General features: G+C 34.4%; 1 protein-coding gene across 7 annotated transcripts in view; it reads right to left on the bottom strand.

Moving 5' to 3' along the window:
• NfI (Nuclear factor I) overlaps positions 1–19,282 on the bottom strand; it is a 166,178-nt gene that overhangs the window by 30,586 nt on the left and 116,310 nt on the right. For 6 of the 7 annotated variants that reach the window (XM_089100368.1, XM_089100365.1, XM_089100370.1 and 3 more), the window contains exons 7-9: positions 12,563–12,658; positions 8,300–8,461; positions 2,511–2,735 (exon numbers count right to left, since the gene is read on the bottom strand). In XM_089100368.1, the coding sequence (XP_088956494.1) occupies positions 2,511–2,735; positions 8,300–8,461; positions 12,563–12,658 (483 nt within the window). The remainder of the gene's footprint in view (positions 1–2,510; positions 2,736–8,299; positions 8,462–12,562; positions 12,659–19,282) is intronic. The other variant, XM_089100369.1, reaches the window with a different exon arrangement.

The following is a 19,282-nucleotide window of genomic DNA, read 5'->3' as shown; positions in this document are numbered from 1 at the left end:
ATTTGAGCCAATCAGATTTTTCATAGAATTTTCTGATTGGCTGAAAGATTCTACAAAACATTCTGATTAGCAGTCCTGGGTAGACTTTACCTATGACATTATTAACGTCACCTTGCAAAGGCGTTTTAAACCCAAAGTTTAGGAGTTGCCCAAAGACAATCTCACTTCAAGAAAAATAACCTACATTTTCCTTTTTTTAGTCTATTAACATTCGTTATAACAAAAAAATAAAAAATAAAATAAATATCCCAAAGAGTTAAGCAGTAGATCCTCAGTAAAACTGACATTACCGAAATAAGGTAAAACAATATTTTGAAAAGCTCTAGTTCCCAAAACTCTGATGGATTAAAATGTGGAGATGTGATCGATTAATATTAAATTTCGGAAGGCAATTGAGGTGTCATCAATCATGTTCCTTAATAGGAATAGGGTTCATCAAAGAAATAGATTCAGTCAAGCACATGTGTATTCAGAAAATTTTTTTCAGCAAAGCGCAAGTGAGCTAAACACAAAGCAGGGGAAAATACAAGTAATGTGCAATAAAAGAGGGGGAAAAGCAATGTGTTATGAAAAGGAACATTGACTGGATTTATATCAGTGGACTGAACTGAACTATCTGAACCGGATTGAACCGGATTGACCGGATATGAACCGGTCATCCGATTTTATCGATGAGGTTTTGACGTTTCCTTTAAAACAAAAGTTCGCCGCATATTTTAAACTTGTTTCACTTATTTAAGTTCCATGTTTTTAGCATAAATTGTCCATACTCATCTGATATTAATCTACTGGTGAAAAAACAAGTTAAAAAAAGGATTAAATAAAATTGATTAAAACAAAATAGAATAGTAAAAACTAAATTTGTTTTTGGCTTTACGTTTCGTTGCGAAGATTTATCATCACATAAAACTTGACGAGATGGCAGTCAAATCAATAGACTTATATCGCAATGTTTTGATGAATATAATAGGAATGATGTCAGTTAAAAAAAGGAGATTTTAAGGAGACTTTATATACATCAGCCATAAAACCATTTAACCATACAACCATTTAAATACATACAACCATTTAAGCAAACATGTAACATAGGTTGGGGAAGGCAGAATTATCGTTGTTTTTTTTTTTTTTTTTTTTTTTTCACTACAAAAAAAAGAAATTATATCCACAATATACAGTTGTGTGTTTTATGGGTAAGACTTTATGACAAATCATTTCTTTTTTTTAATTAATTGTAAAAAACATTTTACAAAAATCAATTGAGAATAGAAACAAAAGACTGATTTTCTAGTTTGCTATTTGTTTGCCAGAATGATTGAGAGAGTATAAGAAGTGGCATGAAAATAATATGCCAATTCATACTTCCCTATCATTGCTTTAATTTTTCTAAGACTATGTTTAAGAACTAGCTAAATCAGAGCCTACTATGACTAAACTATATTTTCATATCGACGATTCCACACCTTAATACGTAAGTTCGAATAAAACAAATTTTTCTCAAATGATTTCTCATCGATTGACCCTGTAACTGAATTAAGGCCCACTCACACTCACGTTTTATTGATATCAATAATTGCCTAGCTTTAATCTGAGCCAATCAGATTTTTCATAGATTTTCTGATTGGCTGAAAGATTCTACGAAACATTCTGATAGCACTTGCTAAATCCGAGCGTTAGTAAAATCTTCTTGTTAATAGGCCTTCAGTTCACTTAGAGAACTGCATGAGTGATAGAAAAAAAAATAATGAAGCCAATTAAGACTATTTCTGAGAGTAGAGTTTAATACATTACTTTTGGGAAAGAAACAAGTTCCACAAGACAACGTGAACACTTTAGAATAGAGAAATTTTCAAAAGCTTATAAGTCAAGAAATACTTGGTCCTTCTATCAACGTTACCAGAAAATGTCTTTAATACGAGTATTAAAAAAAAAAAAAAAAAAAAAAAAAAAAAAAACGGAAGACTAGGACAAAAAGTCGCTTTCTGGACAAACTTTCTTTGATTTCTTAAAGAAATTAGCAGATACGTGAGAATAAAACTTTCAGAGATCTGCATAGATTTCAAAGAATAAAATCTTGGGAAGTTTAATTCACCAAGCTAAACCTTTAGACATTAAAAAAAATGTCTGGAAAGCAACTATTTACCCTAAATTAATATTAATATTAATAATAAAGTAATCTAATTATAACCTAAATCTTTTACAGTCACGACTGATCCAGGCAACAACGGACCTGAATTGATGACACACAATTTAATGCAACATCAAGAAACCTGAGGTCGTATATATTGCGCTATTTCCCCCCTTGGGAGGAAACAAAAAAAAAATGTAGCCATATGATGAGACCCGCCAGGAAAGGGTTAAAATCCTAGCTGCTCTAAAATCGGGTTTTTGACATGCATCTTTTCGCTAAGTACGGCAGTGTAGGTGGGGTATCGTCGATAAACTAGTTAAATCGCAAAATTATACGGTACAGGACAAACACTGAACAAACATCAAATATTATGGCCACTTACCGTGATCCATTTCGGAGTGCCAGGATTGCTGGCTCGAAAGCGAGGCCGGACTTTGTCCATAATAGCTCAAATCTGCTGCAGTTTTCATAGCATTGACAGAGCCATGAGTCAATTCCATACCCTCATCGTCGGCTGAACTTAGACGTCGAATTCTCTTTAAACCTCTTGGGTCTATTGGACTTGGAGAGCCTCTGTGCAGAGGAAGCGGTCCAGTTATTAGTGAGCCTAAAGTTAAAGAAATTCTTAGTAAGAACGATTTGATTTAGGCAAATATGGTTTGGGTCATACAAACCGAAAGAGGGTGACTAATCAATTCAGGTCTTTAGCTCTACACTTAGCATCCCCCCCCCCCATCCCATTTCGTCCAGTTGACACAAAAATGATTTGAAATATGACCTGTGGCAGAACATGGCACACATCCTTTCGAAATTACTAGGTAATTTTTGATCAGCTAGTTCTCTCTAGCCCAGTTGAAACCTAATTTCTATACTGATTATGATGCAATGCTTTAATTACCAGCCTAAAATTACCAAAATTTTAGTTATTATCACCTTTAGCCTCAGAAAACAGAGAAAGTGCACGTTTTTTAACCAGTTTAAAGGATAGAAGTTCCTAACCCCCCTCCAAGGGGGGGAGCTTGCTTAAAGTGCTGAATGGAGATTTACGACCCCACTCCCCCTCTAAAAAAATAAGTTGAAAGAGATGGCGATGCCTAATCAGCAAATATTAGTAAGACAAATAATTAAGGGACGTATTCGAAACTAATGAATTCTTGAGCCCAGTACCTAGCCCCTGGAACAACAAAAATAACAAAAAAAAGAAATAACATGAAACAACTTAATTTAGTTGCATATGGTAAACGATAACGCGAGCAAAAAAGAGAATTGAGCTATAGCATAAATATAGCCAGGATTGACCTGTTGGGCGGGGGTAGATAGCATAATTATGATTAAGCGATAGCAGACTTATAAGAGTCAATTTTCACTTTCAAGACGCAGGGCTGCTGGGAGTGCATCAAATATAGGTTTTTCTGACTCCCAAAAAATTGCAGCGTTAATACTAACGAGTCTAAATGACTAAAGAAAACCTTATTTATATTCTAAAATAATCACAAATAAATACGTTTTTCTCAACTCAGAAACAATTTGGTTTCTCCATAATAGGCGTGCACGTAAACTAAAAAAAAATGAGCAAACTAAATTCTTTTATTATATATCTTCAAGGTCTTTTCCCTTGATTACAAGAATGGACTTTCGCATAAGTATAAATTTTAAAGGATCGTCACAAAGACGATTTCAGGGGATAAATAAAGATAATTACGAGGGAGTAGTCAAAGTCAAAATTAAAACGATCTGATTAGTTGGCTAAAAACGCTTCTGGAAAGTCATTAAGAAGTAAAAAGTGACACGAATATCCTTAGATTTATTGATCGGAGGAGGGAGGGCTGATACCTCATCTTATTAGACAACTATCATTGTCGAAAAATTTTACAATGCAGCAACTGCAATACATTACTAATAGTCTGAATCAAAATGGTAAAACAAAATTACCAAAATGAGAGAGAAAAAGCAGTGATTAACATATATAAAAAAAAAAACGGAGCAATAGGGAGTGGACTAGCACTCCAATCGATCTGTCTTGCTAGAGGAATAAATAATCTTAATGGGATGGTGGGTATACCAAATCATTGCCATTTTTTCTTTTTTTTATTAAATGTATACCAAATCATTGCCCTTTTTTCTTTTTTTTATTAAATGAAAGAGAGAATAGTGGCACCAAGTCTTAAATGGAATAGAGACGACACACCCACAGACGACACACCGTGCTGCTTTAAAACTTCACAATTTTGACACAACCAAAAGAAATGTCATAGAGAATTCCGATTTTCAGGTATGGGATTCAGGGGGTAAACAAGATTTTTATTTTGATGTTCCGGCACTTTAAAACCGAAAAGAATGTTTTTACTCCTATTCCCCTATAGCTGAGTAGTTTGACTAAGGTGAAAAGTACCAAAATCCCTCCAAACTTCGGTGCATAAAGCTTTAGGGTATGCTTCCCACAGCCGAAGTAATAATTTCCCTGTGAACAGTAATTTTAATAGTAAAACTTGGTTAAAATCGAGAAACAAGGCCTCGGAAAAAGGTACAGGTGTCTTTTTCTGAAGTTTTCTATGTTGGGCAGGTGTTCTAATTTTCCCCAAGAATCATATCGGTTTTCACACGTTTATATTGAAAGTCTTTGCATTTGATTTTGGGTAAGAATCAACCAAAGTGAAATGAAACCCAAATGATTAAACAGAGAAATAAAAGAGAGTTTAAAGACACTTAGCATACTTTTAGCAAAAATAAAATATTAAATAAATAAAAAGTGTAGATGGATGAATCATCAAAATTATTTGCATAGCTTGATATTCTTAAAAGGTGGAATAGCAAGGCAAAGAGCAAGCAATAGAGATCTCCGTTTAAACGAAGAACGAAAAGGCTAATCCGACTTTAGTTTTTTTTTTTATAATTTTTAGAAAACGTTGTGTGGATATTCCCCATACTTTTGTTGGGTTTTAAATTATTTGAGTAATTACTTATTTACAAAAGAACAACAAATATTTAAGTGATTTGCGTTTATTGCGTTTTTTATTGCGGGGATTTATTTTGTGGTTTATTTTTGTTTGAATTTGTTGATGTTGTATGTGTGTATTTGCTTTTTCTTCACTTGATTTTGTTCATATATTGTCCTTGATTTTGTTTCGTGTTGATTTGTCATGATCATTTCTTTATATTTTTCATCTTATGCTTCGTCCTTGTCACGTTTTAGTAGACGGGTTTTTAACTAAATAAATAAATAGTACGGAAGAGCGGCCGAAAGACGACCCATTACAATGACTCACTGAAGAAGCTTCCGCGGGTGACAGGGTCCCTGCCCTTATTTTATAGGGAAAATTCAATGCACAAGCCATTAATTTAAACCATGCTTCACGTGAGTCGGGCCAAAGCCTCATCCATGGAAGGGGGGGGGGTAGAAGATTTGACCCCCCCCCCTTGAGATGTTTGCCTGACTCGTAAACATAGTAAAAATGCATAAAAAAACATTTTTGATGGGTTTTTTAAAGTTTTTTCTTCGCCCCCCCCCCCCCAAACAAAAGTCCTGGATACGGCCTTGGTTAAGGTTATATTCTACAGCAAGAAACCGGCCTCCAGCATTGATAGACCACGTAAAAATTCATACTGCATATGTAATGTGTCATAGACTTCAGTGAAATTACACCTAGAAATGTACATCCTTTCGGGCATTTGAAGGGTTTGTCAACCGGTCCAGAGTTTAACAAACGGCTACTAAAACTGCATACACTGTGAATTACTGCATCACTTTCATTTTGTAATTTTAGCAAATATTTCAAAACGAGAAAAAATAGTATAAATATATATTAGGAAACATATTTGTAATTTTTTCTTCCTACATTTTCTTGTAATCTTTTCATAAAAAGTTCTGAATGCTCTTTCATGGACTATTTCACAAAAAAAAGCTCAAGATGAATATTGAAAAGCAGAAAAAAAATATTTTGAGTGTTAAATCGCGGGAGTAGCCAAGATTCCATTTTTGGACAGAGTAAATCCTTTTTTGTAGTAGTTATCATGACATTATTTGACCAAAATTTTGCACTCTTGGTCAAATGAGGGGTGGAAGTGTCATTTACCTAAAGCCTCTCCCCTGGTGATACTGTTGAGTCCACAGGTCATTTTTGAACACAGTAAGAAATGCCAGTGAATTGGAGAGCATTGACAAAGAATTCTTTGGATGTCAGATATATATGTGTTGACTATTTCAGAAAAATAACTTAAAAAGTAACCGGAATATTTTAAACTACCGGTATAAACGGTGTAAAGGACGATGTACCGGTATAAACGGTGTAAAGCGGTGTTTATAACTGGATAAACGACCCAAAGAAAATACAACATATTTTCCTATTCTATTGTTACTAGAACAACAAGAAGGTAGTGGAGGCACTTTCACAGTATAGGCGAAGATTTAGACACATCTGTGCCATGAGGATTTTTAATGCTTTTTATGTATAAAAATAAGAAAAAAAAGGTTCTTATCACAAATGTTTCTAGACTTTCATATGTCCAATCAAAGAGCCGGTACTTGTGTCTTAAAGCCACCCCACTCAGAGATTTTGTATCGCGAACATATCACAATAGCCTGTTTTCATGGTCTTTATTTACCAGACAATATTAGTTTCGGTATGGTGAGAAACTACATTGTAGCTATATTTTAATTAAATATTTAGTCGGTATTTTGGTTAGGCTAGTTTAGGTTAGGTTATGTATTTAACATAATGCGGTCTGAGCGTTCCCCCTTCCATAATTCTTTGTTGTAGTTTCCATAATTTTGTTACTTATTATATTTTTTTCATATTTTGGTAAATTTTATGACAAACCTAAATTCAATTCTTGAGTGTGTACTAGCTAACAAGAAAGTACCATGCGTTCTGGGGGGCCTTATTTCCATAATTCCCTGTTGTAATCCATAATCTTGTTACAAAAGTATTTTACTTTCATCATACTTAGGTATATTTCATTAGGATTAACCTAACTTCACTTCTTAAGTCTGGTGGCTATAAGACAAAAGTACCAAAGAGGCTTTATTATGGGCGTAGGTGTGCTTGTGTGTGTCTGTGTGTGTGGGGGTGGGTGGCTGAGATTAAGGGGTACAAGAAGTGGCTTACTTCAGTCGTCGTCAACCCACTGGGAACCCCCTAGAGTCTGACGAGTAGCGGCAAGCCAGGAATGACTGCCCAAACCAAAATCTGGAGATCAATCCCTATTGACATATAAAGCACCTACCATGGCACAAGAAAAGGACCCTTGAGGAGGAATTCGAGTTCAAGGGAAGAAGTTCTCTTCCTAGTTCTGGTTGGTGAGGATTGAATAGCGCTTACCACTAATGGCTGGTTAGAGGTGGGCGAGTCCTCCTTCTTTTGAGGGACGATTTTGCCTGCCCAAGCCAGTTTAAAGCTGGCGGTTGAGGTTCTCGAGATGGAAAAATAACGGTGGATCTCTTGACACTATCAAGGAAAGATATTCTAAAAAAGGAAAAAAAGAGGTAGGGAAGCCCGTATCTGAGTGTCCGAGGGAGCACCAATTACTATGTTTTTCGGGGGGACAAGGGACCTTCGTGGCCTGAGCCACGACTCAACTGTGTGAGTCCGCTCATAATAACAGTAATTCTTTTTGTGCAGACATATTCTGTGAATATGTCTAATATTCACAGAAGCAACATAAAGGCAAAACTGAGGCTTAAGAAGCCCAATTGATTAAGTCGGTTTCTTCCAGTTATTGAGGTCTAGTTATTTCTTAAAATATGGACTGATACCGAAAAGCGACAAAAATATTATTTTAACCGTTCAACACTGGATGCTTTGCTTTAGAAGCCGGTTAGAATTTGTCCATTAGGATACTTCAAAAAGATATAACTTAAAATCCAACCCAAACTGGTACGAAAAAAAGAAAAAAAACTATTTAAGGTTGCATGTTTTTTTCGAAGCTAGTGTTATAAAGTTCATACTGAAATGTACCTTAACACATTCATGATATTTAAGTGAAAAAAAAAAAAAAAAAAACTGAACACTTTTTTTTACCACACGATTGTGTATAAAAAATAAGAAAAAAAGACAGTATTATTTTGTATATTTTACCACAGTTAGTTACATGGGCATGATCAAATTGGTTCGCAAACTAAATACCATGCTTTTCAAGAATTAAAATAATCAAAATAGGAAAAAAAAGACTTACTGTCAATCTGTCCAAGGTAGCCCCCATCTCGTGTGGTTACCAAGAGTGTTTGATGTTGGTCTTGTCCAGGCGGTGTGTAGCTGCTACAGTAATATGTTGGTGCTTCCAATTTTACCGGATTCATTGGTGCGGAAATGCCATTCATACCTGTGATGATAGAGGCTGCAAAAAAAGCGACCGTGTCCAATACTTTTCAGTGTAAGTCACGTGAGCTTCCATACCAGCAGAGCCGTTCAAAGGGGGTTGGGCAACTTGGGCAGCTGCCCCGAGCGTCGTGGCTAGGGGGTGCCCACTTTGATCTAACTTTTAACTTTGAATCGGCCTTCTTTGCTTGTATTTGCGTCAGAAGGGGAGGGCGTAATTACTTTTCTCACGACCACCGCCAGCCCTAGGAACGGCTCTGCATACCAACCATACTCAATTTGCAGTACAAAGACTATAGGTCGTTCGTCTAGGGTTCATTTTCTACCCCGCACGCTCCAATAATCGACCAAAAACATTTTGGTCGACACACAATTGAATCGCTAACTTTCTTGTGTTTATTTATTTTTTTTCGAAACTTCGATACACGTCATGCTTAACATATTAACGTGCGTAGGTAACCCGTAAAAAAAGAACTTGGGCATGGCTGTTCAATATCCTTTTTATAGTAAGAGTCTGCGCACTAGATTGATAAGCATAATACTGAAGGCATAAAAAGAAAGTCAGAATTGAGGACACTTAAAACCAAAGGAGGCTTATAGAAAAAGGAGGTAGGGTCGGGGGTATAAAACTTCAAACCTCCGACAGAGAGTGCACAACCCCTTGGATTGTGGAACAAAACGTCCTCCTTAATTGGATTTTCACAAAATATACTATAAGAAGCAAGGGATCAGAGTTACATAGAAAGCAAGGCCGTACCCAAGATACTGATACGAGAGGGAGGATGAAGCCTATTTCTGGAGGGGCCAATAAAAAGACTGGAAGTATTTTTTTACTAATTAAATAACTGATATGTGTGTATTGGTGTGTATTTTTTTAATTATCGGGGGGAGGGATAAGCCCTAGGTTCTTGGGGTACAGCCTTGATAGAAAGATCTAGATATCTATAAAAACAGACAAAAAAACGAATATATTTAGTAAATCTAAGCATTAGTTTCATTTCATTCTCTTGGAAAGTTTGAAACGATTTTCACCTCAATAAAGTGGCTAAATTTACCAAGAGACCAAGAGAACACTTTCAAATGTTTTAGATTTTTTAAAGATATTTTGCATTAATTTCTTAAAGGATATCTAAAACATGTTTTATTTCTCAACTTTGGGTATATAGTTTAAAGTGATTTATAATACTGCAGACTATTACAGTATTAGGTGCGGAAGCATTAACTATTTTGGAAAACTGCTGTAATTTATTTTATAAAATTTCTTTTATCTATGCCTTGGTTTCTATAAATTCTCTTATGAAAACCAGCCACTGATTATTAGCCTTGTGCAATTAGCTTATTATTATAAGCTAATTAAAATGGTGTCTTATACTTATAAAAAGTGGTAGAGACTATTTGATTAAATATAAAATGATGATGTTATGAATTCTTATTGGCAGGCAAAAAGAATTATAGAATATCACCTCTTTATGAAAAATTAAAGAATTTTAAAGAATTAAAAGATTTATAGGAACTATACTCCTAATATAAAAAATGACATACTAAATGTTCGGTATAACAAGATTCTAAAAATGTGACTTTTTAGTTTACCTAGAAGACACCAGGTCTTCCTTTCATTATGACAGAAGTATCTGAAAAAAAATCACCCACAAAGGGGCGATAGGGTATTTAATCCGCCCCCTCGAAGACTCAAGAATTAGCAAACAGTATAAATTCGATTATTATTTGGAAAACATCAGGCTTATTTCAGGCAAAAGAAAATAAAACTGCCAATTTCAACCTTTTACCATTTTTGTTTTCTTTTGAAAACCTTGGTATAAACCTTAGGCATTGAAAGCCAAGCTGAACCTTCCTTCAAGGCCGTATCGGGGGGGGGGTTAGGGGGTTTGAACACCCCCCCCGGAAATGATCGTCCGGCCGTTTTTGTATTTTTTTGGGTTTTTTGTTCTACCCCCCCCCCCCCCGAAAAATCATTTTTGTAACCTCCCCCACACTCGAAAAAAAAAATCCTGGATACAACCCTGTCTTCCTTGTCCAATAAACATTATAATAAACGTAAATAACTCCAAAGGTATTTTCAAATGGTCAATCCCTCCTATAAATCTTAAACAAACTAAAAAAAAAAACGCTTTTGAACTTTCGCAGCCAATTTCTGCCGTATTGCTGCAGATCCGAGACACGTTTTTGTTCTGTGGCTAACCAACAGAATTTTGAAAATTCTTTCAAAGAAAGAAAGAAAATACGCCTATGAAATCGTATACTAAAAATTTTTAGCCCCCTCCCTTGGTGAACATATTGATCCCTCATAACGGTTCGACATGTATACACCTACTAACAGTTTTACAACAAGTAAAAGTAAAGAGTATCTAGAATTAACCAATTGCAGATTTCTTTTTATCTTTCCAAAACCATCTAAAATCTTCCAAGAAGATTTCTAAAAAAGAGTCATTGGAAAATTCTTCAAGAAAGAGTATCAGTAATACGTTTTTTTGGTTTTAGAAACTTTTATCTATTTTAAGCGAAATTTTCAGCTCTGGTCCAAAATATAAGTGAAAGGAATTCGTCCTTTACATAACATTTGATTCAACGGGCGACGGGAAATTCGCCAATCAAAGCGAAAATACTCCAGTCAGAACCTAGCTTGAAGGACAAATTTTTTATTTTCTTGGGAATCCCATATCTCGGATGTCAACTCTCTGGATTTTACCTGTGTTAAAACTGAGCCCCATACATAAGCAACTTTTCCACACCTTATTCCGATTCAACCATTTTTTTCTTCTCAAAACATTTTGGAGCATCAGCAAAGAATGATGACGCCCTTTCTTCCTATAATATTTCAAAATTATTCTTTATCCTCAGCTTAAGCAGCACTGAACAGAATAAGGAACTTTTCTTCCCACCGTCATTAGTTTCATTACAATATCTTCCAATATCTCCTATCACATGTTCGGTTCAAATCGGAAATCCATTACATGATTATAAATCACTTTATATCGAAAGCACAACGAGTGTTAGGAATCTTACAGAATCAGCAATTCCCACCCACTGTTAGCAGCAGTTCCCCCTTTCTCGTTTTGATCTGAAACAGAGTGCTATTTCTTTCTTGTTTGTATACACTATCTCATGTGATTGATATGGTATCTTTTGCGCAACCAAGTGTTAAGCCCCTTATAGGATTGGAAAGATGTCCCATACTTAACTTTATATAATGATAATATGGAAATGCATACATGTCAGAATAATGTGACAAAATCAGTCATTTTATCAAATAACTGAGGCAAGTACTAGATGTGGCACTGTGGTATTAGATGGGGTCAGGTATTATTGAATGTTTTGGCCGAGGCCTAAATTTCTGTATGAATTAATCATATACTTTGGCAAGTCCAAAACCAAAAGTGCAAAAGAAGTTGCCGTTAGGGTTTGGAGCTACTAGGTTCCAGGGGCGTCAAATCACGATTTTTTTTTTCGGGGAGGGGGGCAAGGATTTTTTTTTTCAATTTAGGTATTATTTGATTTTTTTATGAAAATATAAAAATAGGTATTTTAAAACAATATGGAGGTGTGGGGGTATATGTCGTGCCAAAACCTGCTACCCCTACCCCACCCAATTGGCGCACCTTCTAGGTTGAATTAAATATGATGGTCCTCTAATATTGCGTACATCTGACGAACCTGATGTTATGTAATCATCTGATTCACCTGTTTTCTAAGGATCTGGGATTGATAAAATCCAAGCCAATGATTTTTTCTTAGTTTTTTGGGATTCAGTCGGTGTCTTGGCGTCACTGTAGTACAACGTTCACAATAATGATCAAAATAGGTGGCAATCAAAAAATATATGTGGTTTGGTATTTGGCCAAATACCATTTGATCAAATTCCAAAGTAATAAGGTTGTAATGAAAATTTTATATATTTAAAAAAATAGCTATTAATTTAAGAAAAATAAAGTTTGGAACAATAGGAAGGGAGGATACCTTTTGCTGGAATATATGCTTCACATTTTACCTTCATAAGCCAAGACGCAATAATGTGATGGATCTGTTGTATTTTGCGAAACCAAGTGTTACACCCTTTACACGGCTCTAGAAAATCTAATTTCTTAGGCTTAATAAATTTTACCTTTCGACAATCTCCACAGCTCTTTAGATGAAAATACTCCAGTAGCTAAAATTGTATCACTGTAGATAACCCCATTGTATGGATTATGCGTATAGCCTAGAACGAAAAAGTCGGATCAAAAACTAGGAAAAACGAATTAGGGTTTCTAGAAATATCATCACTTAATGAATTTCATATAGGTTCTCTAAGAAAGTATCGCACATAAATTCTAATAGTAGCTTGAACAAAAAAAAAAAATCAAAGACCTATAGCTCAGAAGTTACAGTTCTGAACGATACGTTTTAATATTGTCCCACACATATTACCAAGGATAATTATAGTATATAACTTATATACAAGCAACATGTATACTAGTGTTTATGTACTCGTAATGTGTAACAACCAAGAAGAATTTGAGCATTCAAATTTCAAATCGAAGTGATAACGAGAAACTTATTTTCAGTTTCAAGTAAACGAGCTATAAAATATTTCTGGAACCCCAGAAATATTTCCTAAAATATATTCTAAAAAAATATACAAAATTATTATTCGTAGGAGTTAGCAAAAAATTAGAAGAAAAACGAACTAAAAAGACTAGCAGGACAGAAAAAAATTTAAGTAGGAATCATCCCCATCCCATTTTATAACATATTCACGTTGTTTTTTGTTTGCTATTACGGTTTTGAGTTACACATACCATTTACAGTTACTTTATGGTTATCATTATAGTTACATGCATGCATAATATTCGTTTTTTTTTTTTTTTTTTTTTTTTTTTTTTTTTATTATTATTATTATTATCTTAAGAATGGCAAATAAAGGTATTTCGTGACAGTCTAAATACTTTTGCCAGAGGCAAAATAGGGAACAAAAAGAAAACACGTAAAAAAAAGAAGTAAAAATTCCGTTCTACTGTTTGCATGGTTTGTTTGGTCTCAAATTATTTTGTTTTTGCCTAGCGGGAAATAATTACCAACCGCAACCAGACACGACATCAATAGTCATGGTACTTTGTAACAGTAAATGACTTTGAATCTGCTTTTGGTCATTTTTTTTCTCTTTTTTTTGTATTTTATAAAAAATTTCTTATTTTTTTCTCTAAAATAAAGAAACGTCCTGCTAGTAAATAGTCATATAGAAATCATCTAAGTAATTTGCTACTTGAACTAAGAAACAGCTTTCAAAGTACCAAGGACATTGAAAATTAAATCAGGATGTTTGAATGGGTTAAGTGGGAACTTAAACAACCATATATATAATTTTAAAATTAAGTAAAATTGGGAGAAGACATCCCCATTCAATTATCCAGTGTTTGGCAATTACGGAGGCCGGATTAAAAAAAAAGAGCGAAAAATCAGCAAAAAATAAGCTAAAAACAAACAGAGCAAAACAGCTCAGAAAAGTGTATCTTCCTTTCGAAGGTGTAGTTGTCTATGGGTATCAAAAATAATGGGGGGGGGGGGTATTGCAGTTTTTAACAGTAGTGGGTGAAAAAAAGCAAAAAATAAGCTAAAAACAAACGGAGCAAAACAGCTTAAGAAATTTAGCTTTCCTTCGAAATTGCAGTTGTCTTTGGGCATCAACCGAAAGTTAAATCTTTGGACTTTTACGGACGAAAAGCGTTTCCAAATTTAACTAATTGATTTGTCTTATTTGTTTTCACGGTTCAACGTGTCAACACTGACAAAAATATTGTAATACCCCAAAAACTTCATAAATTTTAAGCAGCCAAAAGAAAAACTTGCAACCAAACCAAAACAAAATCGGGGCATTCAGGCGTGAACAACCGTGCCCAGGGAGACGTAATTTTGGGATTAAAGCCTACCCCCGCAAAAAAAGAACATGTGTGAGCAGCAATGCAAAAATAACAATTACGTAATTTTATGGATAAATAAAACTTAGTCTTCCAACAGTTGTCCCTCCCTCCCACGTAAAATTTTGGGTATGGCCCTGACCATAAAGGGAGTTTTGTATTAAATCCGGTACAACATTTAAACTACGTTTTCCAAGGATATATTAAAATGGAATAGAAAATACATAAGGTAGCTTGAGATTCTAAACTTTAAAGGAGCTTCTTCTGGTTAGAATGTCAATGACATGCCGTAGGTATAAACCGCATCTACATTTAGGCTATATAAATACTATAGGCTACGTCCATTTGTACAGAAAAAATAGTTTGGAAAACAAATTCAATCAACATCAAGGGTAAGTTAGAAATAAGTCATATGCCAATTTCCATAATTGATTCAAAAATTTCCATCTGTTCATTTTGAATGTCAAAATTTTGTTTATTTCTAAAAAAATAAAATTCAGAAAATAATTTGCTTTCAGTAAAGCACGAATGTCACTATAGTCCTTAGAGGGTATGCGGGGCCAGTTGCTGCACTTTTATTGGTGCTAATTCGGGTTCACGGTTGACTTGACTATTCATTTTACTTTCTATTTAGTTTTAGGTTTTACTAATTCATTCATAGTAATTCCTGTTGGCTGTCAATTTTAACTTGATAATTCATATTGATTTATCTACGAAGCAAAAAGACAGAGTAAATTTAATTCGTAAAATTTAATCCCGACTCAAAAGCCCTACAACTTCTTGGATGCCATCTCCCTAGACCTTTTGCATCAAAAACATTTTTTGTCGCATCTTGGAATTCATTCAAAAAAGCAAAAAGAAGCGAAATAGTCAATACATGCTCTTGGAGAAAAGGTAAGCTGTAGGCAGTGGCGGTTCTGGCTTCTCTTACGCCCGGGGCAAAATCTTGATTAGTGACCCCCCCCCCTCTTGTCTCCCACAAAATCTTCAGGCCAAATTTTAACAAATTTGTATTATTAATTAATTATATTCAATTTATTAATTAATAATTTATTTTTTAAATCATTTAATGGTATTTACGTGTCATAGTGACTACACTATTGTTCTTGATCTGAGTAAAGCCGGTTTCTCTGTTTGCATTCAGAGATAACTAGCTTAGTCTCAGTGAGATAAACTATTATGTATGTATATTTTAATTAAATATTTGATATATAGCATTGGTTAGGTTAGTTATTTAATATAATGCGTTCTGGGCGGCCTGTTTTCATCATATTCTGGAATATTTCATTATGATTAACCTAACTTCACTTCTTGGGTGTGGCCACTATAACACGTAAGTACCCATTTAATTATTAATATTTTAACTTAATAATTTTTTAATTTATTATTTAAATTATTAACTAATTAATAATTTACTCCACCCTCTGCTTAATTAATAAAATTTCAAAAGTTACAAAATGATTATAACCGTTAAATTATTTATTTGAATTTTGCGCCTCTAAAATTTCTGCACCCAGGGCAAGTGCCTCCTCTGTCCCTCCCCTAAAACTGCCTCTGGCTGTAGGAAGATCCGCTCCAAGCTATCAAATGAACTATTCAAAAAACAAGTTAAAGTAATCAAGAAAACGATTACCAAATGCAACAGCAAATTTGATCGTCTAAGATTACGCTATTGAATACTTGCTTACATGCATATAAGGAGCTATTTATACAACCTCACGAACTGCATCATATATTCAGCATTTCCACCTTTTGACCTACGGTGTACTAAGCAAATCAAAGTAATTAACACCTACCAACTATCAACGATTCATGTTGTACAAGGGAAGGCGTCGTAACATCGAACCGTCAGGAGCAGTACAAAATCCGTCATAACATCGACAAAAAAATCCGTCAGAACCTCGAACCGTGATAACATCTAAAAATCTAAAACTTTAGTTTTTTGGGGTTTAGGGGGGAGAAGGTACCTAGGTTAGGTTAGGTTACGTATTTAATATACGCTATGCTTTACTCCCCCCCCCCTGATGTGCAATTATATAACCGAAATTTGTTTCTAAACTATTATATACTTATTACTATTATATAAACTTATAAAAATTTTTAGATGTTATGACGGTCAAAGGTTCTGACGGTTCGATGTTATGACGTTTCGTGCTTGTGACGGTTCGCCGAAATGGTAGCACCCCGTTGTAGAATATCAAAACATATTAAGCGCCAAAAAAAGCAATTTGAGATGATGGCAAATAGTAAAAAAGAATGAAGTAAAAATAAAAAGTAAAAAAGAATGATGACAAATAGTGTGCTTTGAGTAGGGAAACATTGAAGAGGAGACATGTAGGGTTTTTTTTCGAAGTCACTATCGATAGAGTACGACAGATAACCGAAATTATTGGATCTAAATCATAGCGTAAAAAGAATACAGCTGAACTGTTTCGCAAAATGTAAACGTGACAATTTCTACGCAACATAACTAAGTTTACGACTACTTAACAAAATATAAGCTCATTTTACTTTAGTCTTTTTCAGCTGATGTATTTGAATCGAATCCTCTTTCCCCCTTCTCTTAATCAACCCTCCTCCTCCTCTCTCTCTCTCTCTTTTAAGCTCGATGAGTAATTTGGCATCAACTAATACGAGCTAAGCTTCAGGAGAGTATCATTTCCCAGGGATTATTATAAAATTTCGAATACCATTTGTCTTATTTAAAAAAAAAAAGTCTTCATCTGAATAAACCAAACTAGATATCACTATTATTTACCAAAATACATAAATACTTTATATCTATGGCATTTATTACCGTCGAAGCCAATGGGTTGGGGGTTATTTTCCCCCTAGGTATTTTTTTACCCCCCCCCCCCCCGCTATATTTCACAAAAAAAACTTTTTTAGTATTTCCATGGTAAAATACCCCTTTTAGTGTTTTCATTAAAGAAATAAAATACCATTTTTCCTCCCTCTCCCCTGCACTTTCGCGAATGGGCAACATTGATTATTTCTTAAAAAAAGAAAAAGAAACAAAATCAACCAACTCAAAGACTGAAGATAAACTTTCCCCGAATCATTATTTGCAACACACGAACAAACGATTTTAACCCTATTTAATGCTCAATTCAAGTTTCATATTCAGTCCAACGAAAAAAACTATGCCTACAAATCACTATCTCCTATTAATATAGAAGCATGTTTGTGTTTAAATCTGTTACTTCTGTAAAAAAGAATAATTTCCACAAGTCAAAGAACTTCCATAAACCGAAATTAAAAACAAAACAAACTTTGCCATGCGGCATTATTGGCAGTGAATCATGACCAAGTTGGCCCGAAACAACCAGGTGATCAGAGACTTGGCTTTAACCAAGTTTGGCAATGTCTGCAGTTGGCAAAGACACTGTTTGTTTACACTCTTCGTGTGCCTTCTTTGCCTTTTGTTTTCTCATCTTGCCAAAGTATTTGGCATTTTAAATCAAGCTGTTTTGCCGCGCGACTGACAAAGTGGTATCACAAAAATGTTGCGTTGATCCCCATTTGTCATGAGTTTCTATCGGGTATAAATATTGTATTCAGAAGCTTCGTAATATACCTTTCATAGCCCTGGTAGGCTAATCTAGAAATTCTGAAAGGTCAAGACAGATTTCCAGGACAAAAAAAAGGAAGCGAATGAAGTGTGTTACCACATCAGCCAGAAATTGACACTGCTCTTCATCAATGACAAAGAAAAAATTTGGGAAAGGGAATCGCAGTCACCATGAATATATATATATATATATATATATATATATATATATATATATATATATATATATATATATATATGATCAGTGGCTCCTCCAGAGCCACTGATGACGTATTGGGCGTCGAAGGCGTTTCAAAAGCATGTCGCCCAACCTTACTGCAATGGGGTTCGATCCCTGGGCCCCGTATTGCCAAGCAGAGCATCAATCTCCTATGGCATTATAGGCTCATGGAAATTTATAAGTTGGAAATATTTAATTATTATGGTTTATATATTTCACATCAAGCCATTTGGCAAAATACCATTTTTTTTTTTTTAAGACCCGGTGGAAACCTATTGGACTTTTTTTTTATCAGCCGGGAAAGTCGCGAATTACCATGGTGGGGTAGCCTCCTTCATCTTTCTGTAATTTCCTGCCATTTCCATGGCAGTTATGTGTTATGGTTGATAAAAACAAATGTTGGATGTAGATAGTCTTTGCTTCAAGTGTAGTTCTCTGCTAGACCTCTCTTAAATATTTATATTCGTTTATTTTGACTTTTAAATAAAAAAAATAATATTAAATTCAAAATTTTGATAGATAGTTGAGTAACAGCCAAGGTTAAACAATTGCTTTCTAGACCAACGTTCTTTAATATTTCCAAGAAAACAGTTGAGTTATACTATGGATTTTTAGGAATCAAATCCTGAAACCCTTTTAAAAATTTATCAAACAGTTCGTGGTAACGAACTGTAAGGAGCAGCATTGCACAATAGTAACCGAAACTCTAAAAACCAGAATTCTGTTATCGAAATTTGGTATCAAAAGCTAAAGTTAAAGTTTGAATGTTGTCCCAATTGTTTAAGAACAACAACTGAAACACAAGGGTCGTTCAATTAGAACAATAAGAAGCTTTTTTCAAAAGTACTAAAAAACTTTAGTATAAAGAGCGAGGTGTTGAAGAGGGAGAGACCACCCTCATATACAATGTAATTTCTATTCGCTTTAAGTTTTAATGTTGCTCCTTACTTTGAGTTAAAAAACTTTTCTGTATTTAATTCAAGTAGATAAGTTCTTTGTCTTAGGTACATGTATGGCATGAACATCAATTTTGATGAGTTAATTTAAAACATACAAAACCAGACATAAAGTGAAAGAAACTAAAAAAAAAATTTTTTTCTTCTCCAAAAAGTTCAATCGCAAGTAGGAAATTTTCAA

Source organism: Artemia sp. Qi Xiang Cuo, chromosome 14 (assembly GCF_049724085.1).
Source record: "Artemia sp. Qi Xiang Cuo chromosome 14, ASM4972408v1, whole genome shotgun sequence".
Classification (NCBI taxonomy): domain Eukaryota; kingdom Metazoa; phylum Arthropoda; class Branchiopoda; order Anostraca; family Artemiidae; genus Artemia; species Artemia sp. Qi Xiang Cuo.
The sequence above is the reverse complement of the archived record's forward strand: the minus strand, read 5'-3'. Positions and strand labels throughout refer to the sequence as shown.